An 18,755-nucleotide genomic window follows, 5' to 3' on the forward strand; every position below is an offset into this window, starting at 1 on the left:
TCCACTAGGCAAGGTGTTCCCTGACCGCTGCTGCTTGGTCGACGGGAACAAAGGGAGTTCTGTTTCAACCCGACCATTTGGTAGCTCAGTAGCCCAGTCTATACTGATCTGGGTAGTGAGGGCTTGCAAAGCTGCTGGCTGAGTCTGACTCGATTTTTTAAATTTCAGTCAGAAGCCACCTGCGTTTGCATTGAGCTCTGAGGGGCCGTCGTGACACAAAATCGTGGTTCGTGAAACTTGCCGTCGGTAGGAGGAGGTGCTGAAGGAATTCAGGTCACGACTGGAGGTTACAGAACGGACGAGCTATATGCAGGGGAGTCTCTCACTGCCAGGATTCCCGTGGGGTGTTTTAATAAGGGTTCGTCCGGAATGGCAGGAGAACACAGGTGGAACAAAATCTTACAACCTGACCTAGAGGGTTAACTCTTCAGGCTCTTACTTGAGACATAAATGGTCTTAACCAGTCATCAAAGCTTTCTGGGCCTCAGTGTCGCCATCTCCCCCCCCTTAGGGTCTGATAGTGCCAACCTCGAAAGGATGCTATAGGGGTTCAGTGGGTTTGTAAGGGAGCGATCAGAGTGCCGGGCACATTGCAGGTGCGAAGTAAATATGACTTCCCTCATCTCCAACAGGGAAAGGTATCCTTGGAAATTGCGCCAAAGTTTTTTTTTTTTTTTTTGCCCGAGAAAAGATTATATTTGTGTCCAGACCCTCTTAAGGCCACGTTTGAATCTCCCACAGAGTCTACAGATAGTAGAGTCTGCCCGTCAAAACCCCCAGGGCCCCTTGCCCCAGCAGGGGAGGGGGGTCGGCTTCCAGCAGTGCTCCTAGGAGGCCACCACCTCATTTTCTGACCCCTCTTCTCTTTAAGCGGCATTGGGCTGTGAAGGGGGTTAATGGCTGGTGAAATGAGGCAAGAAAAGAGAGACCCTTTATAGGATTCTAATGGTTTGACATCCACCGAGCGCGGGCAGTCTCTGACTCTGACGGGCGGCTGGGACGTGAGAACGGCTGGCTCGGCCCGTGACCAAACGTGTCTGTGACTCCTCAGTTCTGGGGAGCACTTGGTGCCGGGCTGGATGCAAGCCCTCCTCGTTCTACGCTGGGGACAGAGGCCGGAGCGGGAACGTGACCTCGCCGAGTCCACACAGCTACCAGGGCAGAGCCAGAGCTGGGACGGGGCTCCCAGAACTCCTTTGTGGCCTCTCACGTCAGCCCCCATTGGAGGGGAGGGGGATGGAAAAAGAAGCTTCCTTCTGGGCATGTGTTTTTGTTTTGTTTCTGTTTTTTTCCCAGGAGGACTTTGTGTCACTCTGCGGCAGGGGACGAGGAAACAAAGGTGGTACAATAATGCTAGAGTGAAATGCTAGTGTCCTGGGGGCAACATCATTAAGGTGAAAAGAACACCCCACTTTCGCCCCACGTCAGCTAGATGGCCTCCACTTTATCTACTTTCCTTCTGGAGTTCAGACGAAGGTTCGAGGATTTTACCTGACCTGCAGTGTCCCCGAGGTCCCTCCTTGCTGGGAACAGATGTGACACCATGTCCCGGAGGTCGCTGCCCCGGGGTCTCAGCGGGGACCGAGGGGCTCAGCTGCCCACCTGTCACCCGCGACCAGCTTCCCGAGCCCTGCCCCCAACCCTCGCAGTTGGCTCACCTGACTGTGGTTGTTGTCCCCGTACCTCCCCATCAGGTTGACGCGGTGACAGTTCTTGTACCAGAAAGCCCCCTTGTAGGACAGAGCACAGTTGGTGATGGCTGAGTCCGTGTCCTTGTCGAAGGTGGAGAAGGATCTGCCGTTGTGATAAGCCATGGAGTCGCCTGCGGAGAGGAAATACAGATCTGAGGAGTCCAGCCGGGGTTTTCTCGTGGGCTCGGAAGGGCAGACCCGGGGTGGTGACTGAAAGATCCTGGGGTGGGCTCCCTTGAACCCTGGCCCCAGAATTCGTATCGAACACAGGACTGGAGGGAACAGGAGAGTCCCCCGCCCCCAACCCAAGGGCTCATTTCTTTTAGAAGCAGCATAATGTGGTAGGAAGAGCCTTGTGGGTGGCTTTGGAGGGTCCAGCTCTCACTCCCTCGTGTGACCTGGCCCACGTCAAGCCTCTTGCTGAGCCTCAGTGTTCGAATCTTCTAGAAAATGGAATTAGCACATGGATTCCATCCACCTCAGCGTGCTGTTGGGACAATCAACGGATATGAAGGTAGAGGGGTTTGCAAATAGCTGCGATCCTTGTTACTTTTATCGGGTTTTGCGTTCCTTTACATGACGGAGCTCAGAGAGGGAAAGGCGGCACTGATATTTTGAAGCGAGGTACAAAGCGTCTCAGATGCCTCTTTAACGAGGAAGCGACCGAGAGCAGGGAGGTATGGGTGAAACAGGATGCCCCCCCATGGAAAGCAGGCAGCCACAGAGGATGCAGCTCTCCCAGGGCTACCCTAGTGAGGGGGCTTTGGAAATAAATGCAGAGAGAGGCGGGTGGAGACCGCATTCCTGATGCTCAGGGACACCCCCCTCCCTCCCGCCCGCTAACAGTATCCTTCTTGCCTCAAGTCACTTCACTCAAAGAGATATTTATTGCCAGGTAATGAAATGTCAGAATTCTCTGAGGGACACAAGAACGAAAACAGTTTTGGCCCCTGGCTCTCTCTCTTCACTACCGCCACACTGATCTCGAAAGAGCCTGGTCTCTCCTTAGACGGCCTATCTTTCTCTGGAGACTCTTCCCGTTATGGATGTTACCTCCCGGGGCTCAGAGAGGCTGGAAATGTACCACAGCTTCTGTCTTTTCTGTTTTCATGGACATAATTGGACGCCACCGCAAAGCTGGGAAGGATGGCTGTACTGTTAGACCTGATCCCTCCTCGTTACCAAGCACACCTGTCTGCCGCCAAGCCTGCCCCTTGGGTCCACATCAGGCAAATCACCCAACTTTTCTGGGTCTCAGTTTCCTCATCTGTGTCATAGCAACATTGTCCTGGAACAGCATCCATGAGAACTGGAAGGGCGTAATGCTTGCGGAATATCCGCAAAAGGGAGATGCTCCCTCATAGGCCTGAATGCGTGTGGCTTCCTTGTAATTCCTCCTCTCATGTCGAGCCAGAAAATCACCCAGAGGCCACTTTAAGGCCATGCCACCTGCAAGATCTGAGCTACGTTATGCACCAGACATGAACCGCAAAGCCACTTGGCAGGTGGTGAGCTTCTGGCCACGGGGGGGATGTGGGCTGTGGCTGGACGGCGGCATGGCGGGGATGTTCTTGGAAAAGTGCACGCAGCTGGGGGAAGGAGTGGATGGCCTGCTACTCAAATTGTGGTCCACAGACCAGCAACATCCGCGATAGTGGCACGGCCAGGGAAACCCGTAAGAAGCGCAGAATCTTGGTGTGTCCACCCCGGCCCATTAACGGGATCCCCGGGGGTCCTACACACACAAGAAATTTAAATAAACTTAGATGCACTGGATTAGGTGAGTCTTCAGGCCCCCAACAGACTGTCTATCCATCTAAAGTTGGTATCTAAAAATGGGCAAGAAAGAGACCGCTTTTTCTGATTCCCAGCCCTACTCTGTGTTTTGGTGACCAAAGTATCTACCCAGCTCCGCTCAGTTGCAGCTCGGGACTAGTACCAAGCAGGAGTCAGAGATGTGTTGATGTGGTAAGTGGATGGATTCATGAAGGAAGGAGCGAGCTGAACACCCAGGGAAGGCTTTCGAGGTCTCGGAGGCGGGGAGCGTGGCGGTCCCCTACCTGCGGTCCCGCTGTAGCCCTCCACCTTCAGCCTGTAGCGAGTCTTGGCATCCCCCACGCTGAACTTGTCGTAGACGGCGTACGCGGTCTTCCCGTGGTCGCGCAGGTCCACCCGGAGCTCGTACTGCCCTTGGGCTGTGATCTTGTGTAGGTTGTCCAGCCCTGTGGAGGACAGGTGCGGGTTACAGACGCACGAGTGACTGAGGCCGTTGCTCCTACTCCCTCCCCCCGGGAGGAGCAGCGGTTGGGCTCCAGAAAGAGGTTCGCCTGGCAGAGACCGGGCCTTGCGGTTTGGTCCGCTCCTCGCCGGCACGATGCCAGGTGAGAGAGGACGCTTCCGAGCCTCAGGTAAACTCGGGGTGACGTCTTTGCCCCGCCCACCCCCTAGCGCACTGTGACGATCAAAGGAGGTAAGGTGGGGAAAGCTCCTTTTAACCTCCAAAGCTCCTTGCAGGAGAGAAGCCGTGGATGCCAACTGGGTGGACATTCCCCAGCACAGGCACCAGAACACGGAACAGTGCCCCCTGCAGGGAGATGGTGGCAAAGTGCGAGCTGCACCGATGGACGGATGGGTGAACGGATGGATGGATGGTTGGATGGATGGACAGATGACGGCTTGGTGGTACTGTTTGGGGAGATTTCAAGGGACAGCTCCACTGCTTATTGGCTAGATTCCTGTGGACACGTGACTTCATCCCTCTTTTCCTACGTGTAAGACAGAATTTTGTACCTTGCCCAGGTGCTAGGAGGCTCAAGGTTATGGCTATAAGGCCCATCTCAGCACCCAGAGCCCAGGACGGAAATGGTTAATAATATCGGTGAGGACGAGTCTGTAAGAGGTTCAGTGAACGACTTCAGGTTACGCTCATCCTTCAGCTCTGGTCGTTGGCCCTCCCTGGATCAGATTTTTATTTTTAATGACCTAGAGAATTTAAAGTCTTTTCCATGGAAGGGTTGATAGGCCGTGTCTACTACCAGAGCTACTGTTTCCTCCTAGGCTCCCTCTCTCCCATGGGTTGCTGTAGCTTAGGAACAATGACAAGGAAGGCAGAAATGGGACACACACACACGCAGGGCTGCATTACCGAGCCAGAATTCTTCTCTGCGGTCCCCAAACCCAGCAGCATAGGCTTTCCAGTTGCGGTAGAAATCCTCACGTCCATTCTTGCGTCTCAGGAACACCTGGAATATAACCAATGAATCAGGGCATGCTTTAGCTATTGGAAGAAAGAGAAGGCATCCTTCTGGGAGGAAGAACATCGGAACTGTGGGAAAAGCGCCAGTCCCCAGCTCTGTCCATCACTAATTGGCTGTAACTCTGGGCAGGCCACCTCCACCTGAAAGACAGGGATTAAAAATACCACCCAGCTTTGGGTGATGGCGATGTGTCCAGGTGGGCTCATCACTTGTTCTAAATGCAACACTCTGGTGTAGGATGTTGATGGGGGAGAGGCCATGCGCGTGGGACAGGGGTCTGTGGGCACTCTCTGCACGTTACGCTCACTTGGGCTGTGAACCTAAAACTGATCTAAAAATAAAGTTTAGGGGCACCTGGGTGGCTCAGTCGGCTAAGCGTCTGCCGTCGGCTCAGGTCATGATCTCAGGGTCCTGGGATCCAGCCCCACGTCAGGCTCCCTGCTCAGCAGGGAGGCTGCTTCTCCCTCTCCCTCTGCCCTCCTCCCTGCTCTTGTTTTCTCTTTCTCTCTCTCTCTCAAATAAAAAAGAAATGGTTTATTAATTTAAAAAAATACTACCCAGCTCGAACAATACTTCACATAAAACTCTTAGTGGTAGATAGCAAATGCTAATTAATCCGCATAATGGGCTCCATGACCACCAACATATTTGTGCATCACAGAGTTGTTTGAGAATCAGATCAGATAAATTACAAGTAAATCATTTTCTCCTGGTTTTTATCCCTGGCTTCTTCCCCATTCCTTCGTTTCAGAGATGGTTCCTAAGCGTCTCTGGATGACAGGCACTATCTTGCAAAACCTCCAAACATTGGTGTCTGAGAACACGGGGAGGACCTGCCCTCCTCCCCGGACCCCACGCCTGAGAGGTCGGGATACTCACGATCCATCCACCCCCATCAGAGGTCATGTCACAGAAGACTTCCAGAGCCTGGGCCTTATCGCCATTCAGATAAATGGTGTAGAGGCCAGAGGTCGTGTCTCCATTCAGCATTGCTTGGGAGCAGTCCCTGGGGAATGGGTACAGGAGTCCAACTGCGGGATAAGAAGGAAGAGCGGCCCTCTGAGAGCAGGCGGGTTGGGATAGGAGCATTCAGACTACGGCATATTGGCTAGATGCCTACGAGCACGCAGCTCAGCCTCTCTCCCACTCTGTTCTCCTGTGTGCGAGACGGGATTTCGCAGGGCTGCAACGAGCCTTTAGATATAAGCTCAGTCGCTTATATTCCTGGAAGATGCTAATGGTATCGGTGGGAGGAGAGCCGAGCCGCTGTGAGGAGCGAGTATCACGCTGACCTTGATCTACCTTGAGCGGCCAGGCGGCACCTGGTGAAGACCCAGGTACTGGCAGGATGGCCGGGTCTCTAGCACCAGTCGGTGGCTCGCCGTGGATCAGGGCACTCTACGGGGCATCTAATAACCGTGCTTCCCAACTTCTTCAGAGGATTTGGGAGCCAAAGCCAAGGATTCTAGTCTTGAACTTGCACTCCCTTGCCTCGGGACCCTGGAATGGTCATTTAACAGTTCGGAGCCTGGGAGAGACCAAACAAGAACGCCTGGGGAATCTCCACGTGCAATCATGTGCCGTAAAAACAATGTAAAACTTGATAGGGGTGCCTGGGTGGCACAGCAGTTAAGCATCTGCCTTGGCTCAGGGCGTGGTCCCAGCATTGTGGGATCGAGCCCCACGTCAGGCTCCTCTGCTGTGGGCCTGCTTCTTCCTCTCCTGCTCCCCCTGTGTGTGTTCCCTCTCTCGCTGGCTGTCTCTATCTCTGTCAGATAAATAAATAAAATCTTTAAAAAAAATAAATAAAAAATAAATAAATAACTTGATAGAAATGGACAATCTTGGGGCCGTGCTGAGCAGGTGGGACAGAGAACGGAGGGTTCTGATCTGGCTGCCTTCACCTGAGGCTGCATCATGAGCTGTGTCCTGGTTTATCTCCCGGCCCCGGTCTGGGAGCATCTTTAGGGCACGATCAGCACCGGGTGTGAGGTCTGGCCAAAGGGGCTTTGGCTTCTGCAGCTCCCTCAGTAGGGGTGCGCAGAGTGACCGGAGTGAAGTGTGAAGGGCAGGAGGCAGGGCGGGGCTGCACTCTGTGTATCCCACGGTCAGGGCTGTCCAGGGGCCCAGTCCTCCCTTCCTCAGGAATGCGTGTGTCCTCTTCATGCACCAGAGAAACGCCTTGCACATCTGTCATCTGCAGACGACCCCTGGTGGCAGGGCGCAGGGCTGCTCTCCGGGGCCTGGAAACCCTGAGCCCAGATCTGCCTCTCGCTCGTGCTAGACCCTGGAGTCATTGAGTCTCTGGGAGCCTCAGCTTCCCCGGCAGAGACCTGGGCCTGATGATCCTACCAGCTTGCCGGCAGGACTGGTTTTGATTTCAACCATAGACAGGCTTTGTGAAGGTTGACATGATGAAGGAGAAAAAAACGGGACCCGGCTTCCAATGAGCGCGGCCCACGGCCCCACACTGGGCTAGGAGTTCAGACACAGCACAGGGTTCTCGTGAGGAAGGGATGCTTGTGAATCCTACTGTATAGATGGAGACACCGAGGCTTGCAGAGTGGTGGTAACTTTCCTAAATCACCCAGAGCAAGTGGTGGAGATGGGGCTTGTATCCAGAGGTCTCCCTACTGGCCCTCCTTCCCTTTCACCACGAGGCCCTCAACCTCCTGCACCCACATTCCTTGGGCTCTCAGGGAGTAGCAGGCACTGATTCTTTTAAGAGATTTGATGGAAAAATTCTGTCAAAGTCAGAGAAGTGGAGGGTCGGTCTAGTCTCACAAAGTTCGATCTCAAGGCCCCACTGCACCCTGAGCCCCTTACTTGTGGTAAAGATGGTCTGGACCAGCTTGCTCCTCAGGGGCCCATTCAATGCCTGGATCTTGGCTGTGTAGTGGGTGGAGGGGCTCAGCTCCGCCAGGCTATAGGAGGTGGTTTCTGGACCCAGAATGACTTCCTAAGGGCAGAAGAAAGAATATAATAGTTATTTGCCACATAAGTCCTCAGGGTACAGATGAGACATTCATTCATTCACCCATCCATTCATTTCTTCATTCAAACGAATCCACTGAGTCTCACTCTGTGTCAGGCTCCATGTTCACTTTTGGGACATCAGAGATGGGGAAAGTGCAGCATGAGCAAAGGTCCTGAGGCCAGAAGGGGCAGAGTAGGAGGTAATGACCTACCTGAACCACACTTGGTTTTGGGTGCTGGACTGGGGGAAGAAGTGGACAAAGACCAGATTACAAAGGGCCTTGAGTGCCAAGCCTATGGAATCCGAAGTTTATCACGATGAGGAATGTGGATTCCCAGAAGGTTTTTGAACAAGTGAATGAAGTGAACCCAGCTTAACTTGGTTGCAACATGAATCACACAAAGGGCAAAAGGTTTAGATTTTGAGACCAGTGGTCCCTAATACGGCTCTTTTTCACAGTCCTCTGGGAAGCTTTAAAATAATACACCACCCAGGCTCCATCCCAGACTGGCTGCTTCACAAGAGCCAGAAGGGGGCTCTGCCAGGTGCGTATGTAAGAAGCTCCCCGAGTGATTCTGATGCAGTCAGTTTGGGGCTCTCCTGAGTCAGGGGATGACTGGAGTAGCTCAACAGGCATGGCACAGGGAAAGCCTGAGCCGACCCTGCATATCTCTTTCTAGAAGAGAGATGTCCAGGAGAGGCGTGTGTGTGCCTCTGCCGCCAGACCTCTTCTAACTCCCCCCGTAGTTTGGGACTGCTCACTGCGACTCTGTTCAGAGGACATTCGTTTCAGCTTTCAGGAGGTCTTCCTCCTTTTCAAATCCTCTTTCTAGCTTCCAGTGCCTGCGAATTCACCTTTTAGCAGATGACCTTGGTGTCTGGGATTGGAATTCACCGTCACCACTAGCAAACCCAACCCAACGGTGTCTGCAACCTGCAAACACGGTCGACGAGGTGCAGGCAATAATGAGCCAGTGTGGACGCCCCTGCAAGGTCTTCTCGCATCCTCACTCTGGGCAGGTGAGGTTACCCTGATTCTTGCATGAGGGCTGAGGGGCTGACTTCCAGAGCAGCTGACGGACTTGCTCTCAAGCCATCATTTGTTGGTGGCAGGGGCTGGTCTTACCTCCTGTCTCCCCACATCCTGTCCAGAACTCTCTCCTCCTACACCAGCTGATTTCTTGAGGGAAACATACAGAGTCGGGGACTGGACATGCAAGAAGGTAAGTCAGTAGGCTGACCCTGGCGACCCAGTGACCTTTATGTGGCCCCCAGGTCTGGTCCCTGGGGAAGGATCAGGTATAAAGCCGGGTTCATTCAATGACATGGGGATACAATTACCGCTCAGCTCTCTAGGCTGCTGTGCAAAGCCCTTTTCTAGGCCATCAGGGAAGACTGAAACGAGGCTCAGGACTCGAGGAACACTCAGTCCTAGAATGCTTGCTGGGAAGGGACTTGCAAGGCTGGTGAGTCCAATGCACTCATTTTACAGATGGGAACACGACACCCAGAGAAGGTAAGGGACTCGCCTCCATGCACACAGTGAGTTAGCTCGTTGTTATGCCAACTCAAAGAAGGGCCATGGTGGTAACCAGAGGTGTGTGTCCGCTTCTAGTGAAACATGGCAGACTGGAAATGCCAGTTTAGCTCTGCTTTCTTCTGAAAGCCCCCACAGTGAGAGTGAAGGGATACAAAGTACAGGCCCATGAGGATGAAGTGGAGGACAGACGAGACAGACAGAGGTGTGCGATGTCCACAGAATCCTGACGGGTGGGAAGGGGTGCGGTGGGGTGACAGCGAGGGGGTAGAGCCCAGCGGGCTGGGGGATAGCTGGCTGAGCTGGGTGGGGGGCGGCGGCCTGAAGCTGGTTCACGAATGCCACAGGGCCCAGCAAGTTCAGGAATGGAATGTGTACAAAAGCAAAGAGGCCTTTGAAGGCCAGTGTGGGGCATGGCTGAACAAAAGTTTGTTTAACAGCATAAATAAGGAACAGACTCCAGCTCTCCCCATCTCCCTCCCACCCCCAGTCTGGATGACTGTCCTTTCCAGTCCAGATGAAAGGCTGAGGTGTACTCTTTGGAGACACCGAGTCAGAGAGAAGACTCTGGATTCAAATCCACCAGGCCCAGCGGAGCTACGCGGGACACAGAAGTGAAGGTATGCACACAGTGGGGGCCCAGGCTCTTCCTCGGGCTATGCTCCTAGCGGCTTAGTTTGAAGGGGCTGGAGGACCCTCTAGAGAGGAGGACTAGCTCAAGAGAAAAGGCTTACAGAACTGCTACATGCGAGTCCCCCAACTAAATTGCTGGGCACCTGCTTACTCTACGGTGAGCCCCATTAGTTGACAAACCCCGTGTCTGCAACTGGAACTCCCACTAGGCTGTTTCATTCTCGGCTCAAGTACAAAAGGACCCTCAGACATTGGGCGGAAGTCTCCAACGTGAAAGATAAAGACCCAAACCAAACAACAGCAGTGAAACATAAAGAAAAAAAAAAGGAACTTTGAAGAAATACTATGTAGGTTGTAGAATAAAATGCCAGTAACGTATATTCTTAGAGATAAACAGAAGATGATACGTGGAAAACAAACAACACGCTAGAGAAAGATGGATGAGCAGGGAATCAGGAAAAGATCTTGGAAATGTAGAGTGCGATGACCAGTATGAAAAGTTCAATAACAAGTTCAGAAAATAAAGTTTTGAGATCAAGTTCACTTGCGTGAAAGGAAGGGCTAAAGTTATTTCAAGTTGGAAAGTAAAAGAAAAGATGTTAATGGGTAGAGAATATAAATAACCATTGCTGTAAATAGCATTAACAGTTGTCCTAAAAACACGGTGATGTATGTTTCAATATCTGAGGGAACGATGCCATCTGCGAGATTGTATATACGGCAAAGATGCCAAAGACGCCCTTGGCTTTTGCTCAGTAAAACATGAAAAGACCATGCATCCGGCTCCTAAAATGTCCTCGAGTCTTGTGAGCCCTGGTTCTTGACCTTGGCGGGCTATCAAAACTGGAGTCTGGTTAAAATGAGACAGGGGGGCTGGAGCATATGATCCAGAAGGTCTGGCATGGCATCCAGTCCCTGTTAATTTTTTTTTTTTTTTTCCAGCTCCCTAGCTGCACGGAGATGGAGAAACAGCCCGGGGTGATTCTTCTCTCCCCTAAGGATCATGTACAAGTTTCAAACAGCAGCGGGGAGTTTATCTACTTCAAGATACCTTGACTGTACCATCGACGGATTCATACACCAACAGATAACCGGTGACAGGTGCCCGGGGGGGTCTCCAAGTGAGGAGGGCAGTTTCTGACTGAACCTCAGTAGCAGTGAAGTCTCTTGGAGAATCGACATCTGCAGAAGATAAGTCACTTGTTAGCAAATACGTCAGCAACTCTAGGACAAAAACCCCTTGGCTGGGTTATCAGGAAGCCTGGCTTCAAGTCCTTTCCCTACCGTTGATCTATATGACCTTGGGCAGACCTCCCCCATCTGTAAACGAGGAGGCTGAGTCAGAAGACAGAATTCTCTGTGGCTCGTTTCATCCGAAGGGCCAGATTTTCCTGAGCCCAACACACTCTTGATTGGCCTTGGGTGGATTTGGGGAGAAACACACAGCTGTGAACATGATTCCCAACCCCTCTTGCTCTTCAGTAAGGGGACAGATGAATGCTGATATTGGCGTTCATCCCTACCGAGAGGACGCTTCTTCTCTTTCCCTGCTTGCTACAGTTTGTAAAAAGATCCCAATGTATAAAAACCCAATGCACATCTAGGAAAAAGTGCCTGAAAAATCCTTCTCTTAAAAATATTTCCCTGCCTAGAACAGCCGTCATTAAATACTGGGTTGAGGGCCAATGGGGACTGGTTTTCCACTTAAAAAAGCCCTCCTCTTAAAACCGTTTCCTAGTCCGTGGGGAGAACAAGGTCACTTCAGTTCAAAAGGAAATGGTGTGTTTCTCAAGGTCCCGATTGAGTGGGCACTGGTGAACTTAGCTGATGCTGATGTCATCACATTGCAAGGATCTGACTTAAGAAAGAAGGGGTTGGAAAGCATGACCGTTCGAGATGGAGGCTGTGGGTGGGCTTCTTCCAGCTCCTGGCGTCTCTGTACCTGTTGTGAACTTGGTAGTGATGATTGAGCTCTTCTGGGGCCCTTTCTCTGCAAAGATCCTCAGCGTGTACTCCGTGGCAGGCTCGAGGTCGGTCAGAGCGTACTCCACTGTGTTCCCGGACACCGTGCGCGTAATTTCTGGCACTGAACATGAAATACGCACACTGAGACGGTTACCGCTTCCCGTGTGAGCCATCAGCACACTTGGCACACTGCGCACACACCTACTTCTAGCAGAAACTTTCAGTGACCCTGCAGAAAAGCAGGTCTGATTTCTGAAATGACTCACACCCTGTTCTCTCTCTTGAGCGCTCACCTCATATACAAAGGCTTTATCATATGGAGACTAGATTTTTCCAGGCACCAAATTGGGAGGAAGGGGCCTGGGGGTCAGGAGGTGTTTCCACATGGTGCTGGCTGCAGGAGCTCCCAGCTGAGATGGAGGAAGAGCTGGAGGAGAGCTGCAGCTAATGTCTCCAAGCCTCGGGCTCCCAGATTGAACGTGTCCCGTTACTGGCTTCCCCCTCTCTCTCACTTACTCTCATGTCCTTTTATAATCTGGCAAATGTTGTTAAATCACGAGACTGGAGAACCATAAAACTCGGGCAGCTGCAGACACTCTAGAGCCTGGTTAGTGCCTCTCAGACCCACTGGGTCAAGGCCATGGTGGAAACCAAAGCATGGTGCCAGGTGCGTGTGTTTATTTCCTGATCACAGGTGACCGACCACCTTGGCTGGCCAGGGACTGAGAGGTTTGCCAGGGTGTGGGACTTCAGTGTTAGAACTGGGGAAGTCCCGGGCAACCTGGGATGAGTTGATCGTTCTGTTTAGCATCCATGAAGCTCCCTCTCCTGGACCAGGCCCTTTTCTAGGTCTGCGCACTCATCTCGTAACCCCTGCGAACTGTGCTCTGGTTTCCTGTAGGTACGACACCACCAGCTTCCCTGACTCAGAGGAGCTCGCTCATCAGGGATATTTAAGAACTGAAGAGATGAATGAACGAGTGAATGAATGAATGAATGAATGAATAGAAGAGTAAAAAGAATAACCCCCCAAATCTCTCTTCCCTCACTCTCCAACTTGTGCCATGCTCCTAAAGATCTCTCTTAGCTAGTGGCCCAGGGCTGACCGAAGATTTTCAGAGGCCCCAGGCACGGTTACAGTGCCCCTTCATGTTGTCACTGCAAGTCAAACAATTCTGAACCGTAAAACAGGAAACTTACATATGCTTTGGGATTCAGACAGTAGAGTCTTTTTCTAGGGTAACACATGACAGAGGCATGAATTCATTCACTCAAAGACAATCTCTTTCTCCCCTCTCTTACTTGTATTTGACCTTATGTTTGGGTGGCCACGGTGTGTTGTGCCCCAAACATGTGTTCAGTCGGCCAACTAAGTAAATTAATTAGCACAGATGTCTGCAAAGACGAGGAGCAATAATTTCTGATTTCTCCATCACATCTGTTACAACTGGCCTCCTCCGTAGCCTCCAAGAGGCCCAGTGGCTCCTGAAATAGCTTGTTTAAGACTCCAGATTCCAAACTCCTTCTTCCTAAGAGACGGGAGCTGCTGCCGGAGAGGGAGGCTCATGGTGACAGGCAGGGAGACTAGCAGGAGGCGGGGGACAGGCTGGGGGAACGCATGCAGGCTGCAGACGTGCCCTTTGTTTTCCTTTAAATGGCCTACCGGCCTTCCTTGGTATGAACACGACATGGATGCTCTTCGCTTGTAACAAGCACAAGAGGATGGGGAAGGCCTCCCTTGCCACCCTCTGGCCAGGCCCTCTGCAACGACCTATCCAGCCCTGGCCTTCAGCCCATGAGTCTATTCTGGGAGCCGCAAGGACATCACTGGCCCTTCCAAGCTACCCAGGTATTTTTGCCATCCTGGGCCAAACGTGGCAGGGAAGACGAGATCAGCACGACAGACACTCCTCCTGGTGGGGAGGGTCTTAGACATGGCCTTACCTCTCTCCCCTGTGTAGGAGATGACGTAACTATCCACAGGGGCGATGGCTGGCTGCCACATGGCCAAGGCTTCTGTGTCGGTGATGTTGGCTGTCACCAGGCCAGATGGGCCATCCAGAGCTGCAAAGAAAGATGATGAAATGTTGGAGAGCTAGGCAGTCGTGGGGTCAGACATCAGACCACAGCTGCTCTCTCACTGCTCCTGGACTCCTGGTGTTGGGACACGGCACCTGGTGTTGGGACACGGCACCTGGTGTTGGGACACGGCTCCTGGTGTTGGGACATGGCGCCCGGTGCACGGACAGTTCTATGTCCTGAGTCTGGCACCAGGACGCCCTGGGTTTGAGTCATGATTCCTTCCTTGCTGGCTGGGTTCTCTCGGGTCTCTCTCTCCCCACTTGTACAATGGGGATCCTCATTCTGTCCGGCTTTATCCTCAGTGTTATCCTGATGCTCACGTGATGGTATAGGTGGGAAGGAGCTATCTAAACCGGAAAGGGCTGAACACATGATGAGGGTTATTCTTATTGTTCATATCACTGTTCCCAGGGAAAGAGCTTAGAAAAACAGGGAGCCCCCCAGAGTCAAGGCTGCAGGAGGCTCTTCTGGGCTTTGAACGATAGCTCCAGTTAGGTGGCTGGTGGGCAACATGCAGCCAGGCCCCAGAGGCTGGCGGTCCCCGGTTCTACTGTGGCTTCTCTGCCTGGCGTCTGTGTGCCCTTCTCCAAACCTCATTTCTTCAGGTGTCAGAGAGAGGCTGCTAGAAGGATGAACTAGACATTGCGTGTGTGAAATGTGCTGGGGCAGCGCTCGCTCACGGCGGCTGCTATTACTAACATGACTATTAACATTACTGGAGTCTTCAACATGATTCCCAAATGACTTGTACTGACAAAGGGCGCTGGCCCGTTTAACAAACCCCTGCGATGACCCGGCATCCCTTTCTCAGAAACGAACCTAAATAGGACTATTATCCTCTTGCATTTGCATTTATGACTCAATTATTCCAAGACAACGGCCCTGGGAGGCTGGAGGACAGCTGCCATCAGCTCATTTCAAAGACGAGGCTCCTGAGCCCCAAGAGATGTGAAGACCGGCCTGAGAAGCAGGAGGAGGCAGAGTACTTTTGGGAGCCCCCATGGTCTACTCCCAGCTCCTTCCTGCTTCAGCCTGTCTGTACAGAGTTTCCTTTAAATGCCCAGGACAATGGGCCTCGGGAGGGAGTGCATCTAGCCTTTGCAACTGGAGAGTCCCTGAATGAAAGGTTTCTATGGGGGAAATAAGGGCCTGTGTGGCAGGGCGGACAGGACTCTGGGTTCAGATGGGATGTTATAATTGCATATAATCAACTTTTTTCGACTATCAGGATATTTTTAAAATTTCCTATGAGGCCCATTCTTTGGATCCCTTAATGGATTAGACTGGATAATTGCTGGACTATCAAAGGGTAAATTGTTCAGAGACATGGCTGCCCGAACAGAAATTTTCCACTTCATTCTCCTTCAATGCAATTCATTATTTCCCCCTCCTGACAGTATGCTGTACAAATCAGGTTATAATAGGAAAATAATCCTCTGTTTTAGAAGAACACAGGGCTTGGAGTGAGACTGACCTAAGCTCAAATTTGCTTCAGCATTTACTAGTTAGGTGGCCTTGGCCAAGGTGTTTCATGTCCCTGGATCTCAGTTGTTTCCTCTGTAAAATGGGAACGATAGTAGCCATTTTCATGGTTTAAATGCGAAGGGTTTAGTAACAGTGCCTGGAACACAGTAGCTGCCCAATCAGGAGTGGTTATTTTATAGCTGTCACCATTACCCGACTGGGATGCACCTGCTTGAAAGGGTTCCCTCAAGGGGCAGGGAGGGAAGGGGGGGATTAATGCCCACAGTCATTTACATTTCAGATGTTTTACATAAATCATGTCATGCGATTCTATGGCCCCCTGCAAAGGAAGCAGAATTGTACCCATGTGACAGAGAAGGAAATTAGGTCCTAGAGAAATTCACTGACAGCTCATGTATCTAGAAGTGGTAGACTTGGCATTTCAGTTCAGGTCAGTATGACTCCCCAGCATGTGTTCTTTCTTCCACACTAACCCAAGAAATGAAGGCCCAGGGCGGTTAAAGATGAAATCAAGGTTACCCTGCCTATAAGAGGCCAGGGATGGGCCAGAAATGAGGTCTTTGGAACTCCAAATTCACTCCATTTTCCACTAGGATTTCCCAAATAAAAGAAATTTTTCCAGCTGCTGAGTCATGAGCTATAATGCAGAGGGTGAGAAAAGCACCTGTGGCGAACGATCCTGAGACGGGTTCGCTTTCCTCGAAGCCCTTCATGGCGATGACGTTGACAAGGTATTCGGCTCCAGGTAAGAGCCTCACCAGCCTGGTCTGAGTCTTGGTTCCATCCACGGTTACCACTGACGGCGTCCCTGGAACATGGCAAAAGCAAGATCGGGAATGGTGAACCTCACTGCAACTTACTGTTGCCCCAAGAACGGCTGCATCTGATTTGGAAACGAAACTAGATCTTGATCCAATACCATTTTCTTGACTTCCTCTCATTTGCTCCTACCCTCTGGCATAAGAGAAGAGGTCTTACTTATTGTATAATGCTTTTTTTCCATCCGTACAGATGCCAAAAACTGAGCCAGGAGGGGAAAAAACATGAAGTCACAATGTGCTAAAAATGGCAAGTTTCCGTTCAGTAGAGGGCTGGCATGTTTTTATTTATTTATTTTCCCCACAAAGAATATGAAAAGCTCACTATGTAATGTATATCTGATCTATTTAACCCATCGTCTTAGCTTTGGAATATACAGACTCCCTTCCTAGCAGAGATCCTACTCTTTAAGGAAAGAAGATGGTCATAGTCAAGAGCGTACTCTTATATTTATTAAAAAAGGCTGCAATTTATATTTCTTAGAATTTCAGGGCTGGTGAGGAGCTTACATACCAGCTGGCCAAACTTCCATAGAGCTGCTACAGCACCTCTCTAAAGAGCGTCAGCCATCCTTTCTGGACACACTTCTACTCGCCAGACTGTCTTTGGGCAGATCTGATGGTGCACCCCCCCTTCCCCCACCGTGGTCTTTGTTGTGGCCCCTGCGCTCTGAACTAAAACTCCCACTGCTAGCAGCAAAGCCACAACTCCCCATCTATCCTGAGACAGACAGATTTGAGGACTGAAGGGTAAAACCTCACATATATCCAGGTCAGGATCTGCTTTTCAGATGAGCGTGCCCAAAGAGAAAAGGACCAGTGTATTTAGAGTCTCTGCCGCTGTTGCCAAGCAACACTGGGGTCCGTTTCTCATAGGAGCTGAGGGTTTCAAGGCTGGAGAGGGTCTTCATCAAATGACCCTTTACAAGGGAGCTCTTCCAAGGATCTTACAGCACTTTACAACTGAAATCCACAGAGATGGTCTCCAATAGACGGAAATAATTTTCTTTGGTCATATGTGGGAGGATGGGAATTACCTGAGTCTCTTCACTATCCCACCTGAACCCTCCAGTTGCTCCCCAACCCCCAAAACACTGCACCCCCTCCACCGCCCTACCTCCTGCAATGGGCACGTAGGTAATCCGGAAGCTCTCCACCTGGGCAGAGGGCGCCATCCAGCGGACAGTGGCCGAATCTTCGGTGATATCTGAGAAACTGATCTCCTTCGGAGAGCCCATGGCTGTCAAGGAGAAAGCACAGGAGAAACCCAGAAACAGTCAACTATCTTGCTGGTCAAAGATTCCTCCTGGATTCCTTACCCAGGAAAACTCAGCCTCTAGAGTTCGTGTCTGAGTCAAGCCTTTAGGATGGAGAATGTGGGGATCTGTGGTCAAGTTGTGACTTGATAGAGACAAGTGTTCTCTCATTCAGGTACAAGGCCCAGGGCCGCAGAGTTGCCATTAGGTTTCATTCAAGTAGAATGTGAACACCACAGCTGATGTCTGAGGAAGTGAGGCTGGGCGGTTTCACGGCTGGGAAGATGCCATCCTATAATTTCTCAGTTTTAGCATTTTTTTCCCCCAAACCTTTGCTTTCTAGTTCCTTTTATTAAATGATAACCAGGACTTGATAAATGTGCGGTTCTTTGTAACTGATAGGGATCAATCCTCATTTAGAAACCCCTGAGAAGAAGGTGCGGTTATAGCCAATTTACAGAGGAGGAAACTGAGGGTTGGTTCTCCAACGCACATTGTTGTGGTGTGACCTTTCTGGGCCCAGGACTGGGCAGCAAAGCCAGCACGGCCCGGGGATCCTGGAGATAACATTGACATGGAAACTGACCTCGACAAACCCATTCCCAGACCTGGATCGAGGTCCAGAGTCGGGACAGAAAGCGAAGTAAACAGCTCCTGAGCACTGGGTCTACCTGCGGGGACAGCCATGCCCATGGGACCGTTTCTGCTACATAAATACCTTCCCCTAAAACCCAGTTTCCGTTGGCTTTTCTCTGTGTATTTTTTGGCTTTGCTCTTTGCCCTCTTCAGCTGACCATGTTTAACCAGAGAGATCAGGAAACAATTTTCAGGTCTCCAGGGAGCTCATTTCCTCATCTTTTCCCTCTCCAACCCACGTTGATCATTAAGTTTTAAAACCCACAGCCCACTTGGGGGGATGTTTCTCCCCCTCTCCATTTTTGTTTCTTCTTTTTGGCTTTCTCCTGTGACCTTTTCTCCTGGTAGTCAGGCTCTGCGGCTGACTGGGGTTTTGCCCTCTCCTTGGAACCAAGCTTTGGAAACCACAAGGGCTCTG

At 51.4% G+C, this 18,755-nt stretch overlaps 1 protein-coding gene across 10 annotated transcripts in view; it reads right to left on the reverse strand.

Moving 5' to 3' along the window:
* Positions 1-18,755, reverse strand: part of TNC (tenascin C) — a 92,026-nt gene that overhangs the window by 778 nt on the left and 72,493 nt on the right. For all 10 annotated transcript variants that reach the window (XM_057313713.1, XM_057313714.1, XM_057313717.1 and 7 more), the window contains 10 exons: positions 17,563-17,685; positions 16,292-16,435; positions 14,005-14,124; positions 12,038-12,181; positions 11,147-11,277; positions 7,775-7,907; positions 5,828-5,979; positions 4,837-4,933; positions 3,752-3,913; positions 1,659-1,822 (listed from right to left, as the gene is read on the reverse strand). In XM_057313713.1, coding sequence (XP_057169696.1) covers positions 1,659-1,822; positions 3,752-3,913; positions 4,837-4,933; positions 5,828-5,979; positions 7,775-7,907; positions 11,147-11,277; positions 12,038-12,181; positions 14,005-14,124; positions 16,292-16,435; positions 17,563-17,685 — 1,370 coding nt within the window. The remainder of the gene's footprint in view (positions 1-1,658; positions 1,823-3,751; positions 3,914-4,836; positions 4,934-5,827; positions 5,980-7,774; positions 7,908-11,146; positions 11,278-12,037; positions 12,182-14,004; positions 14,125-16,291; positions 16,436-17,562; positions 17,686-18,755) is intronic.

The sequence above is a fragment of the Ursus arctos genome, unplaced genomic scaffold (assembly GCF_023065955.2).
Source record: "Ursus arctos isolate Adak ecotype North America unplaced genomic scaffold, UrsArc2.0 scaffold_18, whole genome shotgun sequence".
Classification (NCBI taxonomy): domain Eukaryota; kingdom Metazoa; phylum Chordata; class Mammalia; order Carnivora; family Ursidae; genus Ursus; species Ursus arctos.